The following is a 25,712-nucleotide window of genomic DNA, read 5'->3' on the forward strand; positions in this document are numbered from 1 at the left end:
GCCCGAAATATTTTGGCCTCCTCCATTCAACTGCATAAGCATTGCAAAACCATGGTGCTTAGTGTCCAAAACTAGCGATTTTGATTAGAATGGACATGTGACTAATTTGTCAATGTTTCCATAGGAATCTTCATTTACCATGATGTATTGCATACAACATGGGCTAGTTCCTCCCTAGTGACTCGCCTATTATATGTGAATGGATCATCTAGGAAGCCAATATCTTCAAGTCCATAGTATGGGTCATCACTGTCGGACCTAAATCCGACAAACCCCTCGTTAGGGTATTCTAGCTAGGCTACTTGGTGGGATAGTAACAAATACAAGAAATTTTACCTAGGTTAGGGCTCTCGAGAGGAGATAATACCCTACGTCTTGCTTGTGTTTTATTATGTTGGAGTATATCGAGAGTACAAAATACCAAGAGATTGTAAGTTGTCTATCTATGAGTCTGGCACCTCGGTTTATATAGTATACAAGGGGGTGTTCTAGGGTACATGTATCCTAGTCGGCTTCGTAGCAGGAGGTAGACTCCTCCACGACCACAGCTTCTTGTCGTGTGCAACAAGTCTTCTCAAACCTTAATGTAATGTACTAGGGCGGACCCGACAAGAGGTCCTTAGTCCGGCTTGCCAGGCCAGGAACCGTCATGGTGAGAGGCCCTGTCGGTGTCAAAACCGGTGGATCTCGGGTAGGGGGTCCCGAACTGTGCGTCTAGGCCGGATGGTAACAGGAGGCATGGGACACGAAGTTTTACCCAGGTTCGGGCCCTCTCGATGGAGGTAAAACCCTACCCGAGATCCGCCGGTTTTGACACCGACATTGGTGCTTTCATTGAGAGTTCCTCTGTGTCGTCGCCGTTAGGCCCGATGGCTCCTACGATCATCAATGGCGATGCAGTCCAGGGTGAGACCTTCCTCCCCGGACGGATCTTCATCTTTGGCGGCTTCGCACTGCGGGCCAATTCACTTGGCCATCTAGAGCAGATCGAAAGCTACGCCCCTGGCCGTCAGGTTAGATTCGGAAATTTAAACTACACGGCTGACATCCGTGGGGACTTGATCTTCGACGGACTCGAACCACTGCCGAGCGCGCTGCACTGTCACGACGAGCATGATCTAGCTCTGCCGCTGAACAGTGCCTTGGAGGCCGCACCCGCATCGGCTCCGACCCTTAGTTCGGAGCCAACCGCGCCGATCGAGGATGGGCGGTTGGACGCTACCTCGGGGGTTGTGATCCCAACGGCGGTTGAGCCGAACACCAGCCCCGTATTCTGCGAGACCCGCGACTCCACGGAGCCGGATTCTTCTCCGGACTCCAAACCCTACGCGCCCCTGCCGATCGAATCCGATTGGGCGCCGATCATGGAGTTCACGGCCGCGGACGTCTTTCAGCACTCGCCTTTCGGCGATATCCTGAAGTCACTGAAGTCTCTCTCTTTATCAGGAGAGCCCTGGCAGGACTACAGTCAACAAGGTTGGGGTACGGACGATAAAGAAATTCAAAACCCACCCACCACCCACTTTGTAGCCACTGTCGAAGATTTAACCGACATGCTCGACTTGGGCGCCGATCATGGAGTTCACGGCCGCGGACGTCTTTCAGCACTCGCCTTTCGGCGATATCCTGAAGTCACTGAAGTCTCTCTCTTTATCAGGAGAGCCCTGGCAGGACTACGGTCAGTAAGGTTGGGGTACGGACGATGAAGAAATTCAAAACCCACCCACCACCCACTTTGTAGCCACTGTCGACGATTTAACCGACATGCTCGACTTTGACTCCGAAGACATCGACGGTATGGACGCCGATGAAGGAGACAATGAAGAACCAGCGCCTGTTGGGCCCTGGAACGCCACCTCGTCATATGACGTATACACGGTGGACGCACCAAAAGATGACGACAAGGAGCGGAAGGACGCACCGAAGGCCTGTTCCCTCGAAAAGCAGTCAAAACGGCGACACAAGCGCCACCCCAAATCCCGCCTCGACAGAAATAGCGATCACACAGACCTAGCGCTGGAGCAGGGCGAACCACTGCCGGACAACGGCAACCTGGATATTCAAACCGAACAAACAAATCCTATCAGGGATAATGGTCCGGACGATATGACGCCGGACAGGCACCCGGAGTATCAGAATGCCCGCGAAAGGCTCGTTGCCACCGCAAAGAGCCTTAAAAAGCAGAAGTGAAGGCTCAAGGCCGCACAAAACAAACTCCAATTCAGATGGAGTAAAATACTTAATACAACAGCAATGTACGACGGCGATCGCCCCTCAAAGAGCTACCCAAAGCGGAAGCTGCTATCCGAATTCGATGAGGAGGCCTCTAGCCCCCCACAACCAAATATCAAAGCAACCACCTGGTCGGATAGACGACGCCTCTATCAACACAGAACGGCATACAACGCCGCTCACAATACAACACGCGGCCCACGCGAGAGCTTGCACCCAAAGGACGGTGCAACAAGATCCATCTATGGACCACGCAAGCGCGCCCCGGCATACAATGCAACACAACAAGCATCAGAACAACGTGGTACACCCAGTTACAGGGGTGCCGCACACCCCCAATGTTTCACCGATGAGGTGCTGGACCATGAATTTCCAGAGGGATTCAAGCCCGTAAACATAGAGGCATACGATGGGACAACAGACCCTGGGGTCTGGATTGAGGACTATATCCTTCATATCCATATGGCTCGAGGAGATGATCTCCACGCCATCAAATACTTACCCCTCAAGCTCAAAGGGCCAGCTCATCACTGGCTCAAAGGCCTCCCTGAAAGCTCCATTGGAAGTTGGGAAGAGCTCGAAGATGCCTTTCGGGCAAATTTTCAAGGAACTTATGTCCGACCTCCGGATGCGGACGATTTGAGTCATATAACCCAACAGCCCGGAGAGTCAGCCCAAAAGCTTTGGAACAGGTTTCTCACTAAAAAGAACCAGATTGTCGACTGTCCGGACGCCGAAGCCTTGGCAGCTTTCAAGCATAGCGTCCGTGACGAATGGCTCGCCAGGCACCTCGGCCAAAATAAGCCGAGAACGATGGCCGCATTAACAAATCTCATGACCCGCTTTTACGTGGGTGATGACAGCCGGCTAGCCAGATGTAGCACCAGCGACCCCAGTACATCTGAAGTTAGAGATGGAAACGGGAAATCACGGCGCAACAACAATAGCAAACGCCGGAATAAAGGAGACAACACAAAGGGCACGGCAGTAAATGCCGGATTCAAAAGCTCCCGGCCAGGCCAAAAGCCGCCCACTAAAGGCACCAGGGATGAACCGTCCAGCCTCAACAGAATTCTGGACCAGGTATGTCAGATACATAGTACCCCTAGCAAGCCCGCTAATCATACCCACAGAGAATGTTGGGTCTTCAAGCAGTCCGGCAAGCTCAATGACGTACACAAGGGGGAGGATACACCAAGTGAAGACGAGGACGAGCCTCCCAAGCAAGACACTGGGGAACAAAAGAAATTCCCCCCAGAAGCCACAACAGTAAACGTACTACACATGATCAAGGGAAAAAACAATGCGGCACCCCCAGGAAAATATACCCAAGTGCCTGTCACCGCGAAGTCCTGCCAATGGTCGTCTCAATCGATCATTTTCGACCATCGCGATTACTCAGCAAGTATCCGACACGCAGGATGGGTTGCCTTGGTGTTAGACCCAGTAATTGGCGGATATCACTTCACACGAGTCTTGATGGACGTGGGCAGCAGCCTAAACCTAATATACCAGGATACAATCTGCGGGATGGGGTTAGACCCAACACAAATTCACCATAGCAATACTACCTTTAAAGGAGTAACGCCAGGCCCAGGGGCTCGTTGTACGGGCTCCCTCCTACTACAAGTTATATTCGGCTCCCCCGATAACTTCTGTAGCGAGCATTTAACCTTCCACATCGCTCCGTTTCAAAGTGGCTATCAAGCACTGCTCGGGCGCGAAGCTTTCGCTCGCTTTAATGCAATAGCACACTACGCCTCCCTCACACTCAAGATGCCCGGTCCACGCGGCATCATCTCAGTGCACGGAAATATCAAGCGATCTCTGCGCGCCGAAGAGAGTGAGGCTGCCTTGGCAGCCACACACTAAAGGCGCCCGGACTAGCCAAAGCGCCCTATAGGTCGTCAAGACCTCAGACACAACTAATCGAGTCCGGGGCCGCTACTTATACCGAATAAATGGTCACACCCCTATTACAAGGGGCTCAACGTGCGCAGACATGTGGCCATTCCTCCTCACCTTGAATTATGCATAGTTTTTTAATTATCTTTTTGCACGACAACCTTTTTCACCTAAATTCCTCTCTTTTGTAGACGATCATCGTGCCACACCCGTCCAGGATACGGCACAACGGAGACACAGGCGCAGACGCGCAGTAGGGACCCGCTCCAAGGATTCTTTTTAGATTAAGACCCTGCGTAAACCTTTTTTACTGTCTCTTGTTGATACATATCCACCATTGAGAAGGATGCTGACGTCTTGGCATGTGGCCACGCTAGACCAATGCACGTACCTGGACATAAGGGGCTTCTTACGAAGGCCATTATTTCGGCCCGGTTTATACCATAAAGACCGAATACCTTAGGGAGTGTTCGGCGTCGCGAGTTTGGCCCTATATGCATCAGCTTCGAATCATTGTCTTTGGTCAAATGTTGGGTTTGCCCGGCTCCTGTGTTTTGGTGCCTTACGTTCCGCTTTACCGGCTAAGGTAGCACCAGGAGAACTACTGCGGTTGTGCCCTGGTTCATCCGGACAAGCACCTCAGTAGAGAAAGCCGAAAACTAACTGTCATGATCTAGCGTGAGACTGGTCAACCACTCGATGACCCATGGGAATGTTAGAATTCCTCCGCCTTAACGAAGGGCCGCTTTCCGGCCAGGCATATACGCACCCCGGGATCGGGAGAGTGCGGAGCCACCAGGGGCTATCTAGTAGCCCCAATGTCAAACTCCTATAGCTAAGTGAAAGTGTTAAAGCATTATAGTCCGGTTGCCACGCTCACTCCGCTATCACCTCCTTAATAGGACCAAGACGTTGGGTTAAGTGTGAACGCGTGTTTCTTCGAACACCTCCGCATTATATGCGTGGGGGTTGAAGCCGACGACTGCAATATTTCAGGTTATACACATGTATACATAAACGGCCGCCCACGAGGCATCACATTACTTTCAGGCAAAAGTATAAAAGTAGCCTTATGAAAATTTATAAAAGCATTTCGCTTACAATGAGATTACATGTCACTCAAACATAATATTTTTTGAGCATTGGGTCTCTATCAAACGAGCATCCTTAAGAACTTCCTCAAAGTAGTGCTCAGCAGCCCTTCGACCTATGACCGAATCATGCGCTGCAACCGTGGTAGCATCCATCTCTGCCCAGTATGCTTTAGCACGGGCAAAGGCCATTCGTGCGCCTTCTATGCACGCCGACCTCTTCATCGCATTTATGTGTGGCACCACGTCAAGGAACTGCTGCACCAAGCCGAAATAGCTGCTCGGTTTCGACCTTCTCGGCCATAACTGATCCACAATAGACCTCATGGAGAGTCCGGACAACCTATTTAGTTCGTCCCACTCGGCTAATTGGTCCGTCAATGAAAGCGGACGCTCGGGAGAAAGGAACTGTTTCCAAAACAGCTGGTCTACTTCACGGTCCGTCCGACTCTGGAAGTATTTGGCCGCATCGGCAGCGCTCGCCGCCAAATCCATATACACATCCCCCGAACTCCACAGCCGATCCAGAGGGGCATACCGTGGATCTCCGAACTTCCTCTGCAACATAAAGTAATTCCCGGCTACAATATCCTCGGCTTCCCGCAGCTCCTCCTTCTTTGCCCTCATAGCAGAGCGGAGGTCTTTTCCCATTGCAGCAGCCTTCTCAAGGTCCGATGCCTTCGCCTGGTTTTCCTTTTCAAGAGCCCGGCAACGGTCGACGTCGGCTTTTAATTCTACGGCCATATTGGCCATCTTATCCCGGATCTCGCCATGCGCGGCCTTCTCGGCTCGCAACTCTTCGACCGCCTTCAAAACAGCCGCATTACCCAATCTCCCTTGTTCCTTGGCTCGGGCAAGTTCCGCCCGCAAGGCTTCAACAGTGGCTCCATCTGCAGTAATAACATGTTAAATATACTGGCTTCATGCTGCTCTTACTACGCGGCGTTTACCAGATAATAACACCTACCCTGCGCCTCGTCAAGCCTTTTGTTAACAAGCTTGATGTCGGCATCTGCCGCATCCAACTGCCGTTTTAAATGGGCAAACTCGCTAGTCCGGCTAGCCACCGGAGCTTCCATCACCTGCTCACAAAAGCAGTATGATTACTACCTGGGATTATGATCCTCTGATCATCGTCGTTCTCCACGACAACCAGAGTCTCAGGGGCTATTATCTACACAGGGCACACTTAGCATGTGCAGGACTATCATACATTATTTTACGTACCTCAAAACCTGACAGTAGACTCATAAAAGCTTTATGCAATCCGCTTTCGGCGGACGAGATTCTCTCCATCATTGTATTCATCAGCACACGGTGTTCATCTGAGATGGCCGCTCACCCCACCAACTCCCTCAGAACATCCGACCGCACACTAGACGGTGCCGGACTCGTTTGTTTGCTCTCTTCGGGAGCCGGACACTGGGAACTTCGGGGGTCGATGGGATTATCTTCTGGCCTCGCCGGACTCGGAGAGGCCCTCCACGACGACACTTCAGGGTCGCCCGCTTCCGGAGCGGATGAGTCCGGAGGAGGTGTTTCGCTCTCCATCATCTCTGGAAGAAGATCCCCCGAAGACGAGCTCATTTGAGAGGGGCTAAGGCCCGAACTGCAAAGATACATGCAGTGGTTACCTTCTCAGAAGAAAAGATGACATATCTGTACTATCAAGTTATTTTGGGTCACTTACGACTCATGGGAGAATCGATCCCCCCGCGGACTTTGTGCGGCAACCGCACCCCCGGGGTAGGACCCTCTGTGGGAGACTTCTTCTCCCGTTTGGAAGCTTCGGCATCCGAATCCCCAGACACAATCCTTTTCCTGTTCTGATCATCTTCCTTCATGGAGACGCTCGCTCCCTCGGCTAGAGCGGCCAACGTTGGGGGCCCGTGACCGCCCGCATTTTCCTTCAAGGGGTCCGGGCAAGGTGCGGTCTGGAGCATCTTTTCCAATATCGGATTTTCCAAACCCTCAGGGAGGGGGGCCGAGCACTGAATCAACTTTGCCTTCGTTAGCCAGTCCTGGTCAAAAAGCAAACTCTCAGAAATAACTTAGCATCAAAGGAGAGGTAGTACGCTCGGTCGGAAGACGCCTTACCTGCTCGGCGGCGCGGTTGCTACTCAGGCCCGCGTCCTCGGTGATTTCCGGACACTCCACTTGAGGTACGAAAAATGACTTGTACATCTCCTTGTGCGTCAGGCCGAGGAAATTTTGAATGGCGCGCGGTCCCTCGGGATTGAACTCCCATAAACGAAGAGGCTGGCATTTGCAAGGCTGGACTTGACGAACCAGCATAACTTGTGTTACCGCGACCAAACTGAAATCTCCATTAAAGAGATCTTGAATGCGGCTTTGCAATATAGGCACGTCCTTGGCCGGACCCCAGCTCAATCCTCTGCTAATCCATGACATCAGTTGTGGAGGAGGGCCCGGGCAAAAAACGGGGGCGGCCGCCCACTTGGCACTTCTAGGAGCCGTGATGTAGAACCACTCATGTTGCCACAATTCAGACACCTCTGGAACGGAACCTTTGGGCCACGCAGCTTCCGTCATCTTGCGTATTGAGGCAAATCCACACGCCGCATGTTGCCCCTCGATCATCTTCGGCTTTACTTCAATATTCTTGAGCCATAGGCCAAAGTGAGGGGTAACCCGGAGGAAGGCCTCACACACAACAATAAACGTCGTGATATGAAGAAAGGAGTCCGGAGCTAGATCATGGAAATCTAGCCCGTGGTAAAATATCAAGCCCCTAACGAAACGATCCAATGCAAGGCCTAGACCTCGGAGGAAGTGGGAGACGAACACGACGCTCTCGTTGGGTTCGGGGAGAGGACGGCCTGCCCCCGGGGAGGCAGCCGATGCAGAATCTCGGCGGTCAGATATCTGGCCTCCCTCAACTTTTTGACGTCTTCTTCCGTGACGGAAGAAGGCACCCATCGGCCTTGAAGGCTAGATCCGGACATGACTGAAGATTCGGAGCACCTGACCTGAACTTTGGGCGTTTGAGCTTGAGGTGGGGGAAGGATTCTATTGAGCACGGGAGGGAAAAATAAAAGGCCTCGTCCCTTTATAAAGAGGGTGGATATCGAGCGTCCTCTCCGTGTCGGTTTGGACTTGCCTATGATCTAGGAGTCCTAGAAGCGGTTGGGTTACCCACGCCCGTATTGATGAAAACCCCGGAATAAGGGGACATGATCTCTACTTTGACAAGACGTGCCAAGGAAACCGCCTCGCATAACACGCTGAGGTGGGATAATGAAATGACTCAGATAAAGGCTTGGCCGTGGTGTGTCACGCTACGGAATACGTCAGCAGATTAGATTTGTGTAAATATTATTCTCTCTATGGCAATATGTGGAAACTTATTTTGCAGGGCCGGACACTATCTTTGTGTTCAAAATCTTCTATGAAGTACTTGGAGGAGGAACCCGCCTTGCAATGCCGAAGACAAACTGCGCGCCGGACTCGTCGTCATTGAAGCCTGGTTCAGGGGCTACTGAGGGAGTCCTGGATTAGGGGGTGTTCGGATAGCCGAACTGTACCTTCAGCCGGACTCCTGGACTATGAAGATACGAGATTGAAAACTCCGTCCCATGTCCGGAAGGGACTTTCCTTGGCGTGGAAGGCAAGCTTGGCGATACGGATGTTCAGATCTCCTACCATTGTAACCGACTCTATGTAACCCTAACCCTCTCCGGTGTCTATATAAACCGGAGGGTTTTAGTCCATAGGACAACATACACATCAACAATCATACCATAGGCTAGCTTCTAGGGTTTAGCCTCTCTGATCTCGTGGTAGATCTACTTTTGTACTACCCATATCATCAATATTAATCAAGCAGGACGTAGGGTTTTACCTCCATCGAGAGGGGCCGAACCTGGGTAAAACTTCGTGTCCCTTACCTCCTGTTACCATCCGGCCTAGACGCACAGTTCGGGACCCCCTACCCGAGATCCGCCGGTTTTGACACCGACAGGCCCCCTTAGCTGAGACACCCTCACAACGCCCCCCTTGTTTCTCACGTGCAAACATGGTATCATTGAAGTCACCATTAACAACCCACGGCTATTCTCCTTTGCTAATAAGATCACGAACATCAATCCATGATAACTGTTTTTCATTCCAGGCCGGTGACCATAGAAACCAGTTAGCCTCCAATCCACGTCATCTCTCTTCATAAGCAGCACATCATTGAAATAAAAACCCCAATTATTCAACTTCACTTTATTTTATTCTTCATAAAATAGCACACGTCTGCTAAATGTCATCACTCTCTGCCATATACATAAAATCAAAACCTAACTTACGACGCAACTCATTTGGTTGTTTCATTAAAAATGTGACTAAAACAATCTCTATCTTAACCTGGTTTTGAAGGTCCAAAAGCTCATGAACTGCCGTGGTTCAGAGTATCCCATAACAATTTCAGGCTATGGTTTTCTTTTTTTTTCCCGGTGATACAATTATACCATACAATTATCAATCGCCAGACCGTCATCACCTTTGAGTTTTTTCCTATTCGCAGATTTTTGTGATGTTCTCTCTGGATCTATTACAACCCCGTTGATATTGTGCCTACTTCTAAGGTAGCACAAATTGTTAACCACTTTGACTAGGCACAATATCAAAATAAGTACTCTATTAGTTAAGCCATCCACTCCAGCCGGCCCCATGCCCCAGATTGAGTTGCATGTTTTTGTTTGTGTGTGCGTGGAAATGAGCCGCATGTTGTATTGGTGTTGTTAACCGTGCAACGACTGACTTTGGATGAGAGTCTGCATCGCTTGGACTTGTCACAGTGGGAGTAACTTAGCTAGTAACATAGCGTATTTCAATTTTTTTTGCTTATGTGACATGTAGTTAATGAGAAATGGTAACATAATATGTTACTGTAACATAGCGCTTCCCAAGATAAGATGAGTCTACAAGCTAATAAGAAGTTCTCTATGACACTACTACTATATTACTTTGCATTATAAATATAGTAACTTAGATTAGTGTCATATGCATGAAACTTGTATAAGTTACTCCTTACTATGATCAGCCTTATACCTTACAGTAGCGTGTAGTGTGTGAAAGACCCGCGAACTAATTTATGATTGGATAATTAGATGAAAAGTGATATCCTCAGCCCATCAGAATTTAAATCCCGATGCTTGCATTTTCTTAGATTTATTTCAAGATTTTCAACAATACACGTTTAGTGGCCGACTTCACCAATTTCAAGAGATATGCCAGTTCAATCCTTAAAAGGTATTTATAGGGATAGGACCTGTATGTGTGTTCGTAGAAACGAATGTATATGTGTATATATAAGCCCATAGATCTGTATTATGTTTAAGAAAAAATAGTGCGCGAGACCCGTTCTTGATACCGGTTAACAGAGGCTCTCCGGCGGTGTTCGGCGCACAGAACGTCTCATGCCGGAGACGTGTCCGCACTCCGCAGTATGGCGCAAAGTATGACTTCGCCGAATTCAGTCCGTCGCAGAAAAAAGAAGACAAACGTGGAAGGGCCTGACCACATGCCACCGAGTCAGTGAGGTGGCAAAAAGGGAGCCCAGGACCCACGGAAAACGGCCTTTGACAACCTGTTGACCGCCGATCCCAGGCGGTTGCCGGTTGGAGCATGCGCACACGCAGCCGGTGACGTGTTCCGGCGCCCGTTTCCGATGCGCGCCCCCTACCCCGACCCTCCCAGGCTGTGCAGGTGCAGCAGCCCTTGGCCCGACCAGAGAGACGGGAACCCGTCGCGCTAGACGAAACGGCAAAGGCGAACGCACCAGCGCGACGAAGAGAAACGAGAGCCGCCCCGGCACGTGGCGCACGGTGACCGCGCGTGGCGAGCCCTCACGGCCCCCACGTACGCGCGCCGGGAACGCCCGGCGCCGGCAAGCGGCCGATCGACGACGGCCTTCCCGGTGCGTGCGTCGATGGGTGCGCCGTCTGCGTGCGTACGTGACGTCGTTCGCCAGGGCATGGGCCGTGATGGGTCTGCCTGCAAGTTGCACGACCAGTGGGTGTAGATGCATCGTGCAGCTACACTGCTACAGTGCTGTGCCATCATCCGAACTGGCTGTGTGAGTGCTGGGATATTTTTGGTCGAGATCTGGATCCCGAATCGATCGATCGATTGACTTAGCCTCTGTTTGGTTCAGCTTTTATCAACGGATTCTGCTGCCGCGCAGCAGAATCTGAATCAAAGGGCAAACCCAGACAAATCCGATTCCAGAAATTCGCTGCCAAAATCTGAACCAAAAATGAAAGTAGCCCAGGACGTGCTTTCTAAAATCTGATTCCGCTGCGGGCCAAAATCTGAAAAAGATGTATCAGCTAGTTTGCCAAATGACATACTTTTAGAAATCCACAGCCGAAACCAAACAGGGCCTTAGTGTTTACTTTATTGAAGATTGAATGAATGTTCCGAGAGGTGAATATAGTACACTTTCGAACGAGCCATGCCCATGCACGCACCGAGCTCCAGGCTAAATACATGGCGCTAAGAGCAACTCCAACCGGCCGACCCAAACGGACGTCGTTTTTGTCCGTTTGGTCGGCCACCCGCACGCCGTCCGTTCTTTTTTAATTTTGGGTCGACAGTGCGCCCAACGGACCGACCCATTTGATGACCGCGTGTGTTTTAGATCATGCCAGCGGCTATGTCGTCGCTCTGGTTTTGGCGCTCCAGCGCGTGGGGGAAAGCGGCCTAGCGCACGCTGGTTTTGGCGCTCTAGCGCGTGGGAAAGGTTCACGTGCGCGCCGCGGCCGGCGCTCGTTATAAGAAGGCGCTCCCTCCACTCTGTCTGTCGCCCACTTGTCTCGCCCCCTCTCACTAGCCTCGCCGCCTCTGCGCCACCATGTCGATCCGCCGCCTGGACGCTTCGGATTTTCGCGGAGTCCGCGAGCGCCGCTCCGGCGCCTTCTCCTCCGAGATCTGTTTTCGCGAGAAACGTCTCATCCTCGACACTTTTGACACCGCAGAGGAGGCGGCCCGCGCGCACGATGCGGCGGCGTGACGCCTCCTGAGGCCTCGTCGGGATATGAATTTTCCCGACGTGTCGAGCCAGCGGGCGCAGGATTTGGCGCCTCTCCCGCGGCTTTTCACCGACGAGGATCGTCGTATCCACCGGAGGCGACAGCGTCGCCTCGCCATCGTCGAGATGGACGTGGAAGCCATGGTGGTGTGGCACGAACGCTTTCCGCAGGACATCATCGACGAGCGCCAGTTCTACAAGTAAAGGAGGTTGGAGAGAGACGCGAGGAGGACGGAGCGAGCCGCCTATCAGGAGGACAAGCGTTCGCGGAAGCAGGCCACTCAATTGAAACTGAAGCTACGAGAAACGTCGGGTTGGGACTTTGAAGACGAGCAGCATGCTGACGCCTACATTCAGACGTCGGAGGAGGACATTACCAAGTTGGAGTCAGAAAGCGACGAGTAGTTGTCTTTTCTTTTATCTGTGTACGCTAGAACTATCTATGTATCCATTTTTATCTGAAAAATGGCCGGCGGCGTCGGCGACGAAGCAGACGAGCGAGGGTGTGTTGTTTGATGTGGAGAGGCCAATTCAATGTGCCACCGACCAGCGGGCCCGATGAGGAAAGAGGGCGAGCGCACGCGTCCGTTGCCTATCCGCGCTGATGCAAATCGGGCTCAAATATGGGCCGGAAATGGGTCGGCGGGCGGAGGAAAGCGGACACGCGTCCATTTGGGTTGACGCGTTGGGCCGACTTTTTTATTCGCGCCGACCCAAACGAACGGCCACGGACAAAATGGGTCGCTCCATTGAAGTTGCTCTAAATGAATTAACAAAGCCAAGCAACAAAGGCCAAACGATACATGGCGCTAAATGAATAGCCTACAACACAATACACACTACAAACATAAAAGATAGTAAGATAGCTTGCAAATGTCGCTGCCTACACACTCAGAAACCGAAAAAAGAACCCGAAGCCGATAGGGCAAGAGAGGATCAGATTGCCACAGAGAATATCGAAATGTGGCTGCTCCACGGGGCAGATAAAACACAACTGCTTCCTAATCTATAGTCGAAGAGGAACCCTACCCCCTCGCTCCGGCTGGAAGAATGCTGCACCGGCCTGTAAAGGTGCTCACCTGAGAGCTAGGAGAGGTGTCGCCTTGGCGACCATACAGAAAACACAACATACAAAATGCTCGAAGCACGAAGCACATCACATGCTGGCTACATTGCTGCTACCCTCGGACATCTAGATGATAGGGGCAATCGAAGGGGAAGAAACAACCATGAGCCTAAGACAAGGTGATGAACAAGTCGAGAACAAGGGTAGCCATCATAGAAAGGAACCGGTCACTCGACGTCGCAAATATGCCGCTGCTGCCGAGAAGGGGAACCATATCTCCTTCCCCCTAGGGTTGAGGGTGCGGACCCACTATAACAAGACACAAGATTGCGCATCACCGCCGTTCAGAACTCTAGGCTGTCGGACACTTCCAAGCCATGGTACGATTCACCCAGGACCACACCTTCCCCGGGCGGTGTCTCCAAGGAGAAACACTATGTGTATATATAGCATTGCTCCCAGCCAATCCAAATAGGATTTCGATATTTTGCTCGGCAACAGGGCCGGGGTGGGAAGGGGGGCTCAGCAATGCCTCCATGGTGAAAAGTGGCGCCAAACATCTATAGGATGATGGGGTATGAGTGCTTCCTAGAGGCAGGGTATTGTTATTCAGCTCCTGCTGAATGAACAAACACATCCCGAATCCTGCTCGTAAAGGCTCAGATAGAATTTTAGCCCTTCTAATTGAGCTAGAGCCTGGGGGTCGTGTATCTCTAGCGGAATTCATATTTCCACTACATTCTTCCCTTGAGCCAACTAAGAAACTATATCGAAGTATCTTTATTAAAACTATGTGCTCAATGTCAGATTACTAGTGAGATATGAAGCTATCACGAGCCAACACTTAATTACTCAATATCTTCTATGTCTATACCAGATATCTAAGTTTGACATCCTATGTGTCTTATATATATTCGAATGAGTAAGAGGTTTTCCTATCCGATGTCTATTAAAGAAACCATCTGGTTCATACATATAACTCCTACCTAAAGCGTATAGACATTGAGCATATGATCACATTATCACTAAAATCACGAAAGCACAACGACTAAATAGGCAGCAGTCACCAGAATCCAATATATTACATGACCAGGAAACAAACTCAGGAACCAAATGTTTAAGACAGAACCAGACCATACGAAACTAAATCAACTAAAAGATAACACATGCATCTAGGGATAAAAACCACCACAGAGTTGTCGCCCCTAGGGACAGTTATAGAAGAAGATCTTCAGCCACCTAAAGAACTCCAGGACGCCACCCGTGTCAAGCTCAATACCACTTGCTACCCGCTCTATTAGTCTTTCTCTAGCATCAACACCTTTTGGCTTTCCACCTTTATTAACAAAATTACCCAACTTGTTGTCCAATGATAAATCAATTTAGTTATTATAATTGGATATCGGTTCCTCTGAAATACAATATCATTCCTACACCTCCAAATAGTTCAAAATATAGCAACAATTCCAACAAGTACCAATTTATTGTTTTATATTGGGAAGCTTATAATCCATCTACCAAAGCAAGAATTTAAATTTTTTGGAGTATTTCTTAATTCAAAAGAACATTAGGCTCCACACCATCATAAAAATTGAATATTGAAAGAACAAATGTTCAATGTCTCGTCTTGCCCATAAAACACACAATTCTTATTACCTTTCCAACCCTGCTAAGAAAATTGTCACTAGTGGGAATTTTATTTCTAACCACTGGTGGAACTTTGAAATTGCACAAGAATTTTTGAGGGAAACCACTTTCAACTATAATCATTTGTCTATATAATGACTTAACAGTAAACTTTCTGTATGTTGTTAATACCCAAAATATTTTATATAAGATAAATGTCTTCACAACTCAGTTTCAAGCTATTCACGATAATAAAGTACAATCAGATAGAGTTCTTCTAATTTAAAACCACTCGAACCTCCTGTAAAGCATAAGCCACACTAATATTGTGGTCAAATATCAAATTATATAGCCTATCATAGGTTAGTTTCAAAAAAATTCTCCCACCCTCCAGCTCTCCCAGAATTTGATGTTCTCTCCATTGCCCACATGATGTTTGCAATGTTGGTAAAAATATCTTTAATTTTCAAAATACAAGACCAAAAGTGAGAATCACCCGCTTAGGTTCAATTCCAGAGAGAGAGAGAGAGAGAGAGAGAGAGATTTATTGTTAGCATACTTAACAAGAAAAATGGATTTCCATAGACCTTATTCAGTCTCCAGCTTCCAAAACCATTTAGCCAACAAGGATTTGTTCGTCGGTTCCAAATTTAAAATCCCTAAACCTCCAGGTGTGTTGGCTTGCAACAGGTTTTCCAGCTAACTAAAGACATTTTTTTCTTTCCTTCATCATCATGCCATACATACCTGGCTCTAAAGAAATCAACCAATTTCCCCATATGAATGTGATAGAAGGATATCATATATAGTGAAATATTGGTCAAAGAGGCCTGCACCGAAGTCAGCCTACCAACAATATTTTAATAATTTCCCTTGCCAACGCCCACACATTTTTTAAAATTTTATCCTCCACACCTTCCCAATGTTTGTTTCCAATCTTCACCTTGGAAACAGGAACACCCAAGTATTTCAAAAGGTGTCTCCCCTATTTTACAAGTAAATCTTTCCTGGTAAAGATCATTTTTTCAGTGGCATCCCCAAACAGGAACAACTCACTTTTATGAAAATTGATGGACAACACAAACATTTGCTCAAAGGCACATAGAATAATTTTAAGATTCCTAGCACTCATCCCATCATCTTGCAATAGGAAAATTGTGTCATCATCATATTGTAGCATGTTAACCCCTTGATTAACACGATCACTCTAGACACCTTTAACTACACCAGTTTGTTTAGGCCTATCCATAATAATGGCCTAGACATTAGTTGCTAAGTCAAAAAGGAGAGGAGAGAAAGAATCTCCCTTTCTAAGTCCTTTATGAGTTTCAAAATAAGGTCCAATTTCATCATTAATTTTTATTTCCACATGACCAACCCTCATATTAAACATAACCTAGCCCCACTATTTATCAAGAAACCATTTCATTTTAAACATCTAATGTACAAAAGTCTATTTAATCTTGTCACAAGATTTTTCAAAATTAACTTTGAAAAGTTTCTTTTGTTTATTATGATGGACAAAATTTAGGGCTTCATGCAGGATCACTACCCCTTTAATAATGCACCTACCTTTAATAAAAGAAGTTTGTGTATGAGAAATTATGGGATCAACCACGAGGCTCAATCTATTCACGAACACTTTGGTTATGCTTTTAAAGCCCACATTTATAGGACAAATCATTCTAATGTTTAAAATTTGTTTGGCATCATTACTTTTATGTACAAGGGTAATATCATCATGGTTTAGTCTTTCAATATTACACCCCCTTTGGAAATCATCAAGGACTTGAGATCCTGCTTCACGAAATCCGCAATTTCATGGTAAAATTCTATAGGTAAACTATCAGGACCATGGATTTTATTCCTTTCTATTTCAAGTACTACAAAGGGTGTCTCCTCCATTAAGAAGGACTAGATAAATTTCTTAGTCTTATCCTATGGAAGCTGAGGTATATCATGGTCTACTAGAGGAATGGTTTACTCATTTTCTTCAAGAAAGTGTGTTTTAATTCAGTAATGTAGTTCATCAACTGGGCTCCCCCTCAATAGTTCACTCATCTTATTCCAAAGAATTGATGTTGTTTCTTCTTCTCCTTCCATTAGCGCTAGCATGCCATACCTAGTGTTACTATCACCCTCCTTAAAAAAATTTGACATATTTACAACCATTTAATATATTCCTACTTCAAAAGCCTCTTAAGTTGATCTGTCAACCATTTCCGCTTTTGCCTATCATAGGTAGAAAGACCATGAATCTCAACATTTTTATCAATTGCATCTAACCTAGCCAGAATTTTCAGCTTCAATTTTCAGTATGAAACGTCAACATTCTTATTCCAACCTGACTTTTCTCCTTACAGTTCAGAGTCACTTTTGTCATCTACCAAGATTAGAGATGTTGGGAAACGTAGTAGAAAATAAAAAAAGCGTACTATGATCGAACCAGGAACACTAAGATGCATACAGAGGTTTAGATCAGAACGTTGCCAAATCTGTTGCAACGGAAGAAGAAGAAGAGACGGCGTAGATCGTACTTAAAGTCTCTCAAACTGTTCATGAACGATCCCTCTTATGGAAGACTAAAAGCACGACCTCTTCATAGTTTGCAAGCGTACAGTTTTCACGATCCGCAGTGCTTCGTCGTCCAGAGCTAATCGACACTGGAGAATTAGGAGAAGATTAGAACGACACTACACTTCTAATTATGAGGACTAGAGAGGATTAGATCTAACTCTAATTGGATCAACTAGAACTAGAACTAGAGAACTAGAGGAGGCTCCAGAACTTGTGTCTCCAAGAAGCCACGGGGGAGGCTCCACCTAATGGGCCTCACATGCCCAAACTTTTCCCTATAGGCCTTATTGTATTTTCCTTGGCCCGTTGATATTTAAATAATTATAAAGGCCTCTTAATCATTATTAGAGCCTTTTAATATTAATTTAACATCACTGGAAACATTTTCCACCTATATATCAATTCCCGGTATTACCGGTAAACCCCGAAGCCCTTCCAGTAACCATAGAACGTTTTGGTTTCTCTCTAAACTATTTCTAATATTTATAAAACTATTTCATAAATATCATTACTCTTGCTACACTAATACTCAGCAGATCGTGATTCCCTTAAGCTTGTGACCCTGTAGGTTCGTTAAAACATAGACATGAATGAAACCTTTTTTGTTCAATGATCGATAGCAGAACCATGGACATCCATATCAATCCCTATGCATACATGAATGACATTTGAGTGAAACTTTTGTAGACTAGTGAGTTCTTTAGAACCATACCTAGGTAGACTAGTGTTTTTTTCCATATCTAAAAATAGTTTTTTGTTACTATTTGAGTTAGTATCTTATAACTAAGGTGTATGATCACAAACCTCTCTCTCAAAAGCATGTAAGATAGATACATGGTAATGTTCTTCCCAGTACGGGAAAAATAAAACCACATCCAACTTTTCATAAGTTGGATCATCTAAATATTCCCCCAGGTGTAGTTCCTACCATCAGAATAAGCTCTCTTAAACTTGCATGCTCAATTATAGCATTAAACACAAAACTCCAGTGATCAGTTTCATTGGGTTTCTTTTTCTCACAATTCTTTCTAGTGATATTAACCCCTCCCCCCAACCAAAGCATGCAAAGGATTGTCATGATATACTCTAGAGAGTTCAACCAAAAAATTTTCTTCTCTTTTCAATTGAGCATCCCCATACATAGTAATCAAATTCCAAATGACCTAAGTAATTTTATCAAAAACTAGAACTCTCACAAAATACACTCCTATCTCAGTTCAAACATGTTCCAACACATTATTAATGCCAACTAAAATGGCTCTAGATCTCCCTCTACGGGGAGAAATGTACCATCTTAAATTTCTACTCCAAAATGAGAATGAAGTTCATTTCTTAATATAATTAGATTTGATGGTTTCTTAAAGATCAATAAAATCTAATTTTCTATCTATGATCATCTCTGTAACAAAGCTTTTCTTAACATCTTGTCCCAACCCGCTAACATTCCAGAAAATCCCTTCCATTTTTAACACGAGTAAATTGGGAACAAAAGTTTCTAAATTTCTAAGGCCACCAATAGGCGTAGAGTGTTTCACACAACCAAGCGTTGGGAGCCTCTCTTCTTTTTGTTTATACTAGAGAAGACACTTTTCAATTGGTCAAAGTAGTCTTGTTCCAATTTAGCATCTAAACAATCATTATGACTACAATGATCATCAAGAGTAGCATCACCAGTGTAAATGGTACCTAGTGAAAAAAGGGTATGATCACTAGCTTGGTTAATGACATCCTCATGAAACAAATCTTTCCTAGCTTGTTCCATTTTTCTAATAATTTCCAAGTTATGATCAATTATATCAATAGAATACCCAAGATCTACCAACCCGAGAAGTCAAATGTAAAAGGGAAGCATTGGGAGAGGGTCAGAGGAAGGATCAAGGGGATTACCATAATTATCCTTAGCAATTGCCCTTTCCTTGGCAAGCTCCTCAACCCTCATATTTTTTTCTCTTTATGTCCGTCACATCTCCTGGGGATGCCTTCTCCATCATTCTCTCCTCCCACAACCAAATTGTTACCTTGAATTTTTTTCTACCCTGGTTCCAAAAGATTTAATAGACTCTTAACTAGCTCTGTAATCAATGTGTTCTAACCTACTCCCACTTTTCACCTCACTGATCAGTTCAATCTCATCATCAACATTAACCTCATTCTCATTGTGAGCAAGCAAATGCTCCTCAAAACCTCTCTGCTATGTGTCTTATAATACGGATTAGCTGTCTTAAAAAGAGATGATGATGTTGTTTTTTTATCGATGGTGCACCTTTGGTAGCCAGTTTGCAATTTTAAATCTCCACATTTCTAGTTTTATGGTTGTGTTTGGCATTGCTGTGAATTCTCATAATCTTATTTGTTCCCTGCTTATTTTGAGTGTTTTTTGATCCTTTTTTGTCCACTTATTCTTTTTACAACACAGTAGAAATAAGTGAAACGTGACACAGTTTAGCGACAAACTTAGCCTTGGTCAATGTTAAATGAGTTGCATCTAGTGGCAATTCTACTGGGCATGCTTTAACGGGCTCAAGCATGCCCTATGAAATTGAAAAACAAAAATCTATTGCTGTTTTTTTAGAAAAGGAAGATGATCTCCGGCCTCTACATCTGGAAGATGCATACGGCCACTTTATTAATTATTCTTAAGGACCTTATAAAGTATTACAAACAATATAGCTGAATTCACCATCTTGGCAACATATACCGCTACTCCTATCCATATGATGAAGGGATGCTAGCTGGGCCACTATCCAAACAGCTCACCTAAGCCTAACATCAAAAGCTGAAAGCCCCAGCCGAGCCACATACCAGGTCTGGAGCACAATCCGGTCAGACGCACTCGTGTGTTGTCGCCGCCATCTCCCACATGCCCGTCTTCAGATCATATTAAGGCTTCTACCTTGTCTGGCCACTTTGCCATCAACGTCACCACGACGCCAGACAACTACCTCCTCCTGCGCGAGTCCATCTTCGCGCATCGGACGCCAAACCTCCACAGCGCCATGCCGCCGATCTCCGCCGCCATCAATGTGTGAGATGAAGTACCGCTCCACCATCCCCCTAGCCATCACTTGCTCCAAAACGATGTCCCCAGGAGGAAAAGCGATAAAACGCCATCATCGTCCGATCCGGAAGACCCAGATCTAGGGTTTCCCCCGAAGCATCCCGAGCCTGATGACGCAGACTGCAACGATGATGCCTCGACAAGGGAACGGCATCTAAGACGCCGTCATCGTCCGCTATGACCGTAGTCGGCGCGATTTTCATCGGCAGTTGCTCCACCAGACGTGCGCCACCGACGTCGCTGGTCCCTTCAACCGGAGTGAACTCCAAAACGATGCCCTAAAGAGGGACTACGATGCAAAATTGCCGTCATCGCTCGATCCCAAGGAGATCTAGGGTTTTCCCCGGAGATGCCCGTGCTGTCAAGGATCAGACAAGGGTAGAATCCCGGCGGATCTGCCCAGCTGCCGACGAATCGCACCCGCCATTGTGCCGACGGCAGACCAACGATCAAGGCCCACACTTGGGCATAGATCCGGCCGCGCTGCCGCGAACCGATCCGGTCACGCCGCCTCCGTCCCTGGCGACCGCGACGCACCAGATCGCGAGGCCTCTTGCCGCGGGGGAGCGAAGTCGCCGAGGTGCCGCCACCACCCACCCACCATGGCGACCGGCCCGCCGCCACGCTCTGGCCCGGGGGCGCCGGCCCGTGCCAGCCCCACGCAAGCGAGAGGGCCCGAGTCCCCGCCGCCGCCGGCGGCGACCAGGCTTCGCCTGGACGCGCCCTTGGGCGGCGGCGAGGGAGGAGGAGGAGGAGTGGGGGAGGGCCAACCGACGGGATCTGGGGGCCTCCCGGCCGCCCACGCGGGGGGCGACTCGGGAAGGGAGAGCACTTAAGGAATGGACCTGATGTGTGTTACTAGCCTATCTCAGCCCACTGTTTAGTGTCTAGCATGTTGTTTACTCGTTCCAACCCTTGTACTGAGAAGTTGAGCATGCCGTTCTTTTACATCGATTTGCCATTGCATCTATGTTACCGAGGGAACACTGCTATTGATGTTGTTGTGCGCGGGGTGATGATGGGGACATCCGATGCCGCAAAATGATGGAGGCCAAGTGACCAACAGCCCACATGCTAGACACCTTTAGTAGGTGCAAATGACCGGTTTTATCTTTGTAAACGCAAGGCTTTTGTTGGTACTTGGGTCTTGTAGTGTTAACTTTTTCAGGAGGTGTGGGGTTTGACAACTTCTGTGCAGCGCATATCGATGTTTGTGCTCCAAACTAAAAATAGAACTAACCGCAAAAATTCGAAACTAAAAATAGAACTAGTGCTAAGATTTGCGCCTTTTTTGGAGAAAAAAGGACACCTCACGGCAATTATAGAGTATGGAAGGTCGTGCGCACAACTACGATCGCCACGGTCTACTGTGGACGTATGCACCTCAAAGCTGTCCTGCATTACGAATGAACTACCTGCGGTAGTTGGCAGGTACTGTGCAGAACATTTTCTATTTTTTTGAAACTCGGTGCAGAACATTTTCTGCTGAGACTGATATGTTATAGAACATTGATCATATATGCATAGACCAGATGCGTATCTCATAGATTCCGGTCTGATATATACAGTAACTGCTAAACCCCTCGCAAAAAAAAAGTAACTGCTAAACTACCAACATGCTTTATTTACACCGCAAGCATGCTACATACCTGACCGGACGGATCTATGCGAGAAGTAAATTCGGACGGATCTATACTTGTCGTAGAAAATGAATGTCTTTAAATGTATTTTAATTTTAGATATATCCGTTTTCATCCATTTATGCTAGAAGTAAATTCGGACGGAGGGAGTGCTTATTTGAAAGGTCATTTTCATGTAGGAGTACTACCACATAAAAAAACATAAACAAACACGTAAACCGGCCTGCGGTTGGAGTGGCCACACTGACTGACCGGTTCCATTCAAAATCTCGGTGGAAAGTCGGCCCAAACCCACCTCGCGCGCGAGGTGTACTATGAAGGCTATGAGCGGTTGCACGTACGAGGCTAGGAGCGGCATGCAAGGGGCCAGCGCAGCTCACGCGTGGACGGGCGACAACCACGTAGCGCTGTGGGGGCCACGTGTAACCGCGCGGGGCCCATGCCGGGGCTGGGTCCCAGGCGAGGTGGCGCGGAGGCAAGGGCACATGGGCTGGGCGAGCGCGAGGTGTCCCCTCCCGCGTGCGTGGCGCGTGCATGCATGCATGGCCTCGCCGCCCACGTACGCGCGGACCTCGGCCGGCCTCCTCCCGCGCATGCTCTCTGCTCTGCTCTGCTCTCCCTCCCTGCGAACTGGAGAGAGCGCGCGCATAGTTCCGGTCCCTTATTTAAGTGTGGCTCCCCGAACTCTCTCCCTCTCGTAGTCATAGACGCGCAGACATCCGTCTTCTCTTCTTTCTTCTCCCCTCACTCTGTCAGGGGTTTTCGCAGTCCCATGTACTGATGTACCTCCCTTCCCTACAGCTAGCTGCTTTGCTCGTGCATCTCGAAGGTCGCAGTCCTGGTTGCCTAGCCTAGCCCGAAGCTGAGAACTTCCCGTGGTAAGAACTAAGCAGTACACTACTACTTCTAGCTAGTACAATACGAATGCAACTTATGCGTATGTGTAGGGGTCGCGTAATTGACCGTGCAAGTATTAGTCACAACACAAACCATGGGTAATCGGAATGTGTTTCGATTTTTCCTATCGCTGTCACCGGTAGCATATATTATGTGTTGATGGGAAATATCTGAAAATATCTAGACGGAACAGTGGGCACTGTACGGATCATAACCTCGTCGATGGGCTCAATCATTTTAGGCACTGTGCCGCTATATATACCTGCCTAAATTGTGCGTGCATGCACGACTCCTTGTGTTTTCTGATTGTGACGTGCGCGCGTTTGATGACTTCCTATCGAGCAGCATTGCCAAACTGATGGCGTCTCGGGGAGGAGGAGGAGCGCATGCTAGCCGGCCGCCGCTGAGGGTGGGGCGCACCAAGGAGTACCGCATGGGCAGGGACACGCAGCTACTCGCCGCCCAGGGCTCGCCGGTGAGCCTCTTCGTTCTCTGTGGCGACCGGTTCGAGGGTTCGCAGCTGTTCCGCTCTGGCGAACTGTCGGTGCACATGATCCGGGTCGAGGGCCACCCCGTGTCCATGGCCTCTTGCACCGTCGGTGACCACCAGTGGATGCTCGCCAGGGACGCACTCGTTGCGCGCGTTGACGCCCGCGTCTTCGTCTTCGAGCTGCCGGGGTTCTTCTACGCAGTCGTCGTGCCGCCGGACGACGCCGTCGGCTCCGGGGCCGCGGAGAGGAAATGCGCCACACTGGCCGAGATCTTCTCTCGGTTCTGCGCGTACCAGGATCTCTCCAATGCAGAAGGTAACTACATTGTTGCACATACTCCTATCTAGTTTGCATGGGTATTAGGTTGCTTAGTGTATATTCTACCTAGCATGTATCGCAGTATATGGTCCAAATTTTAACATTAAGCAATACACATGCACGAATCTCTTGACTTTATGTTGCATTGAGACGCGTCGACCCTAGAGAGAGACCCAACTTTTTCTTTCTTGGATGTGCCAGTGCCTAGATCGTACCGCAACCGCAAGTAATTAATTTGTTTGTACTGTTCGATTATGTTCAGGTGGAGAAGAAGCCGGCGACCAGCAGAGCCAGCACTGGAACCCATGGGTTCGCGCACACGCTAGGATACAGCGCCTCGGGAGGCCCACTACGATGCCCGGCCGGGCAACCGCCGACGCGCCTGCCGCCATCGGCAGCGCCAGGCAGATGGAGCGCGCCGTGCGCACGTCGGCCGTTGTGAAGCTGCTCAACCGTTCCCTGCTCGCCGGCGCGCTCCAGCCCGCGCGGCACCTGACAATCACCCTCGGTGCCGGTGTCGGCGCTGGCGCTGTTCGCGGCACAAGCGCACTCCCCACTGCCTTCGCCGCGGCGCTGCCGAGTAAGTCCGTCGTGTCCGACCTGCTCGACGCCATCGAGACGAGCCGGATGAACGCGCCCCGCCGCGAGGCCCGCCGTGGCAACGGCCCGGGCTGGTGGAGCCTCAACGTCGAGGGCGTCATGCTGCTGCTCAGAGTCGTTCAGGCGATCCGGGGCAGGAGGCTGCCAGCGGCTCTGGGTGTGGGCACGAAGAGACCGCGCGATGATGGGAACGGAGGCGCCGGGCACGATGGTCTCAAAGGTGGCAGCGGCGTTGGACCGGCGCTCGGCGGCAGCGGGGCACGTCGGTGGTGCGGCGGGAAGCAGAGGAAGCTGGGGAACACGGTGGGTGCATGGGGAAGCTCTTGACAAGGTTTAGTTGGCCCCAAAGGGGACCGGAGAATTAATGGTTATTAAGGAGTTCTTTTAGGTTTTTCTGGAGCCAGGCTTAATTAGCTCGTTCGTCTGTACATTTAGATGCATGATAATAGTGCTAAGTGTGCTAAGACCTAAGAATGATCATGCTTAATTTAATCATTATCTCTCTAGCTAACCTTCTAGCCTTTCGCCTCTATATAAACTGCTAAGTCATCCATATATGCGTAGACCATTTGTGAGATACTAAAGAAATATAAAAGCATTTAAATCATTAAAGTGGTAGTGATCTAAACACTCTTGCATTTCTTTCTGGAAGGAGTATAATCAGTAAATATGGGCATTGTAGTCACAGTTGAGAGACGAGAAGGGAAGACAATACAACCGGAGGATCAAAGATACCACAAAATTAATGAGAAGGAAAAACTTAAAGTTGCATAATTTTGGTGTATCCAAATTATTACAATGTACTCTTTCCATTCCGAATTATTTGTCGTAGGTATGGATGTATGTAGCTGTATTTTAGTTCTAAATATATATATTTCTGTGACGAGAAATTTAGAACGGAGGGAGTACATGACTGCTAACAGTTAATAAACGATGTCGTTTGAAGCAAGCGTCAAGTTCATGATCAATTTCACTCATCAAATATGGATTTCTAGAAAAAAATGACTTGGACTGTACACCGTAAGGCAAAAAGCCTCGCATCCCTTCTCACTCTATTAAGCAAAATAAAGTACACTTTATTAAGCAAAAATAAAGTACAAGTGATGAGAAAAAAATGTATACAACGGTAGAACAACATGCCTAGAGTGGAATGAAAGAAATTCAACTTTTTT

At 48.1% G+C, this 25,712-nt stretch overlaps 1 protein-coding gene across 1 annotated transcript; it reads left to right on the forward strand.

Annotated features, from left to right (window-relative positions):
• The first annotated feature begins 22,882 nt into the window (after positions 1-22,882).
• LOC123106990 (uncharacterized) lies at positions 22,883-25,035 on the forward strand. Its single transcript, XM_044529003.1, has 3 exons — positions 22,883-23,112; positions 23,477-23,937; positions 24,203-25,035. Exons 2-3 carry the CDS (start codon positions 23,490-23,492, stop codon positions 24,865-24,867), a joined length of 1,113 nt encoding a protein of 370 aa, XP_044384938.1. The 5' UTR covers positions 22,883-23,112; positions 23,477-23,489; the 3' UTR covers positions 24,868-25,035.
• The last annotated feature ends 677 nt before the right edge of the window (positions 25,036-25,712 follow it).

Source organism: Triticum aestivum, chromosome 5A (genome assembly GCF_018294505.1).
Source record: "Triticum aestivum cultivar Chinese Spring chromosome 5A, IWGSC CS RefSeq v2.1, whole genome shotgun sequence".
NCBI lineage: Eukaryota > Viridiplantae > Streptophyta > Magnoliopsida > Poales > Poaceae > Triticum > Triticum aestivum.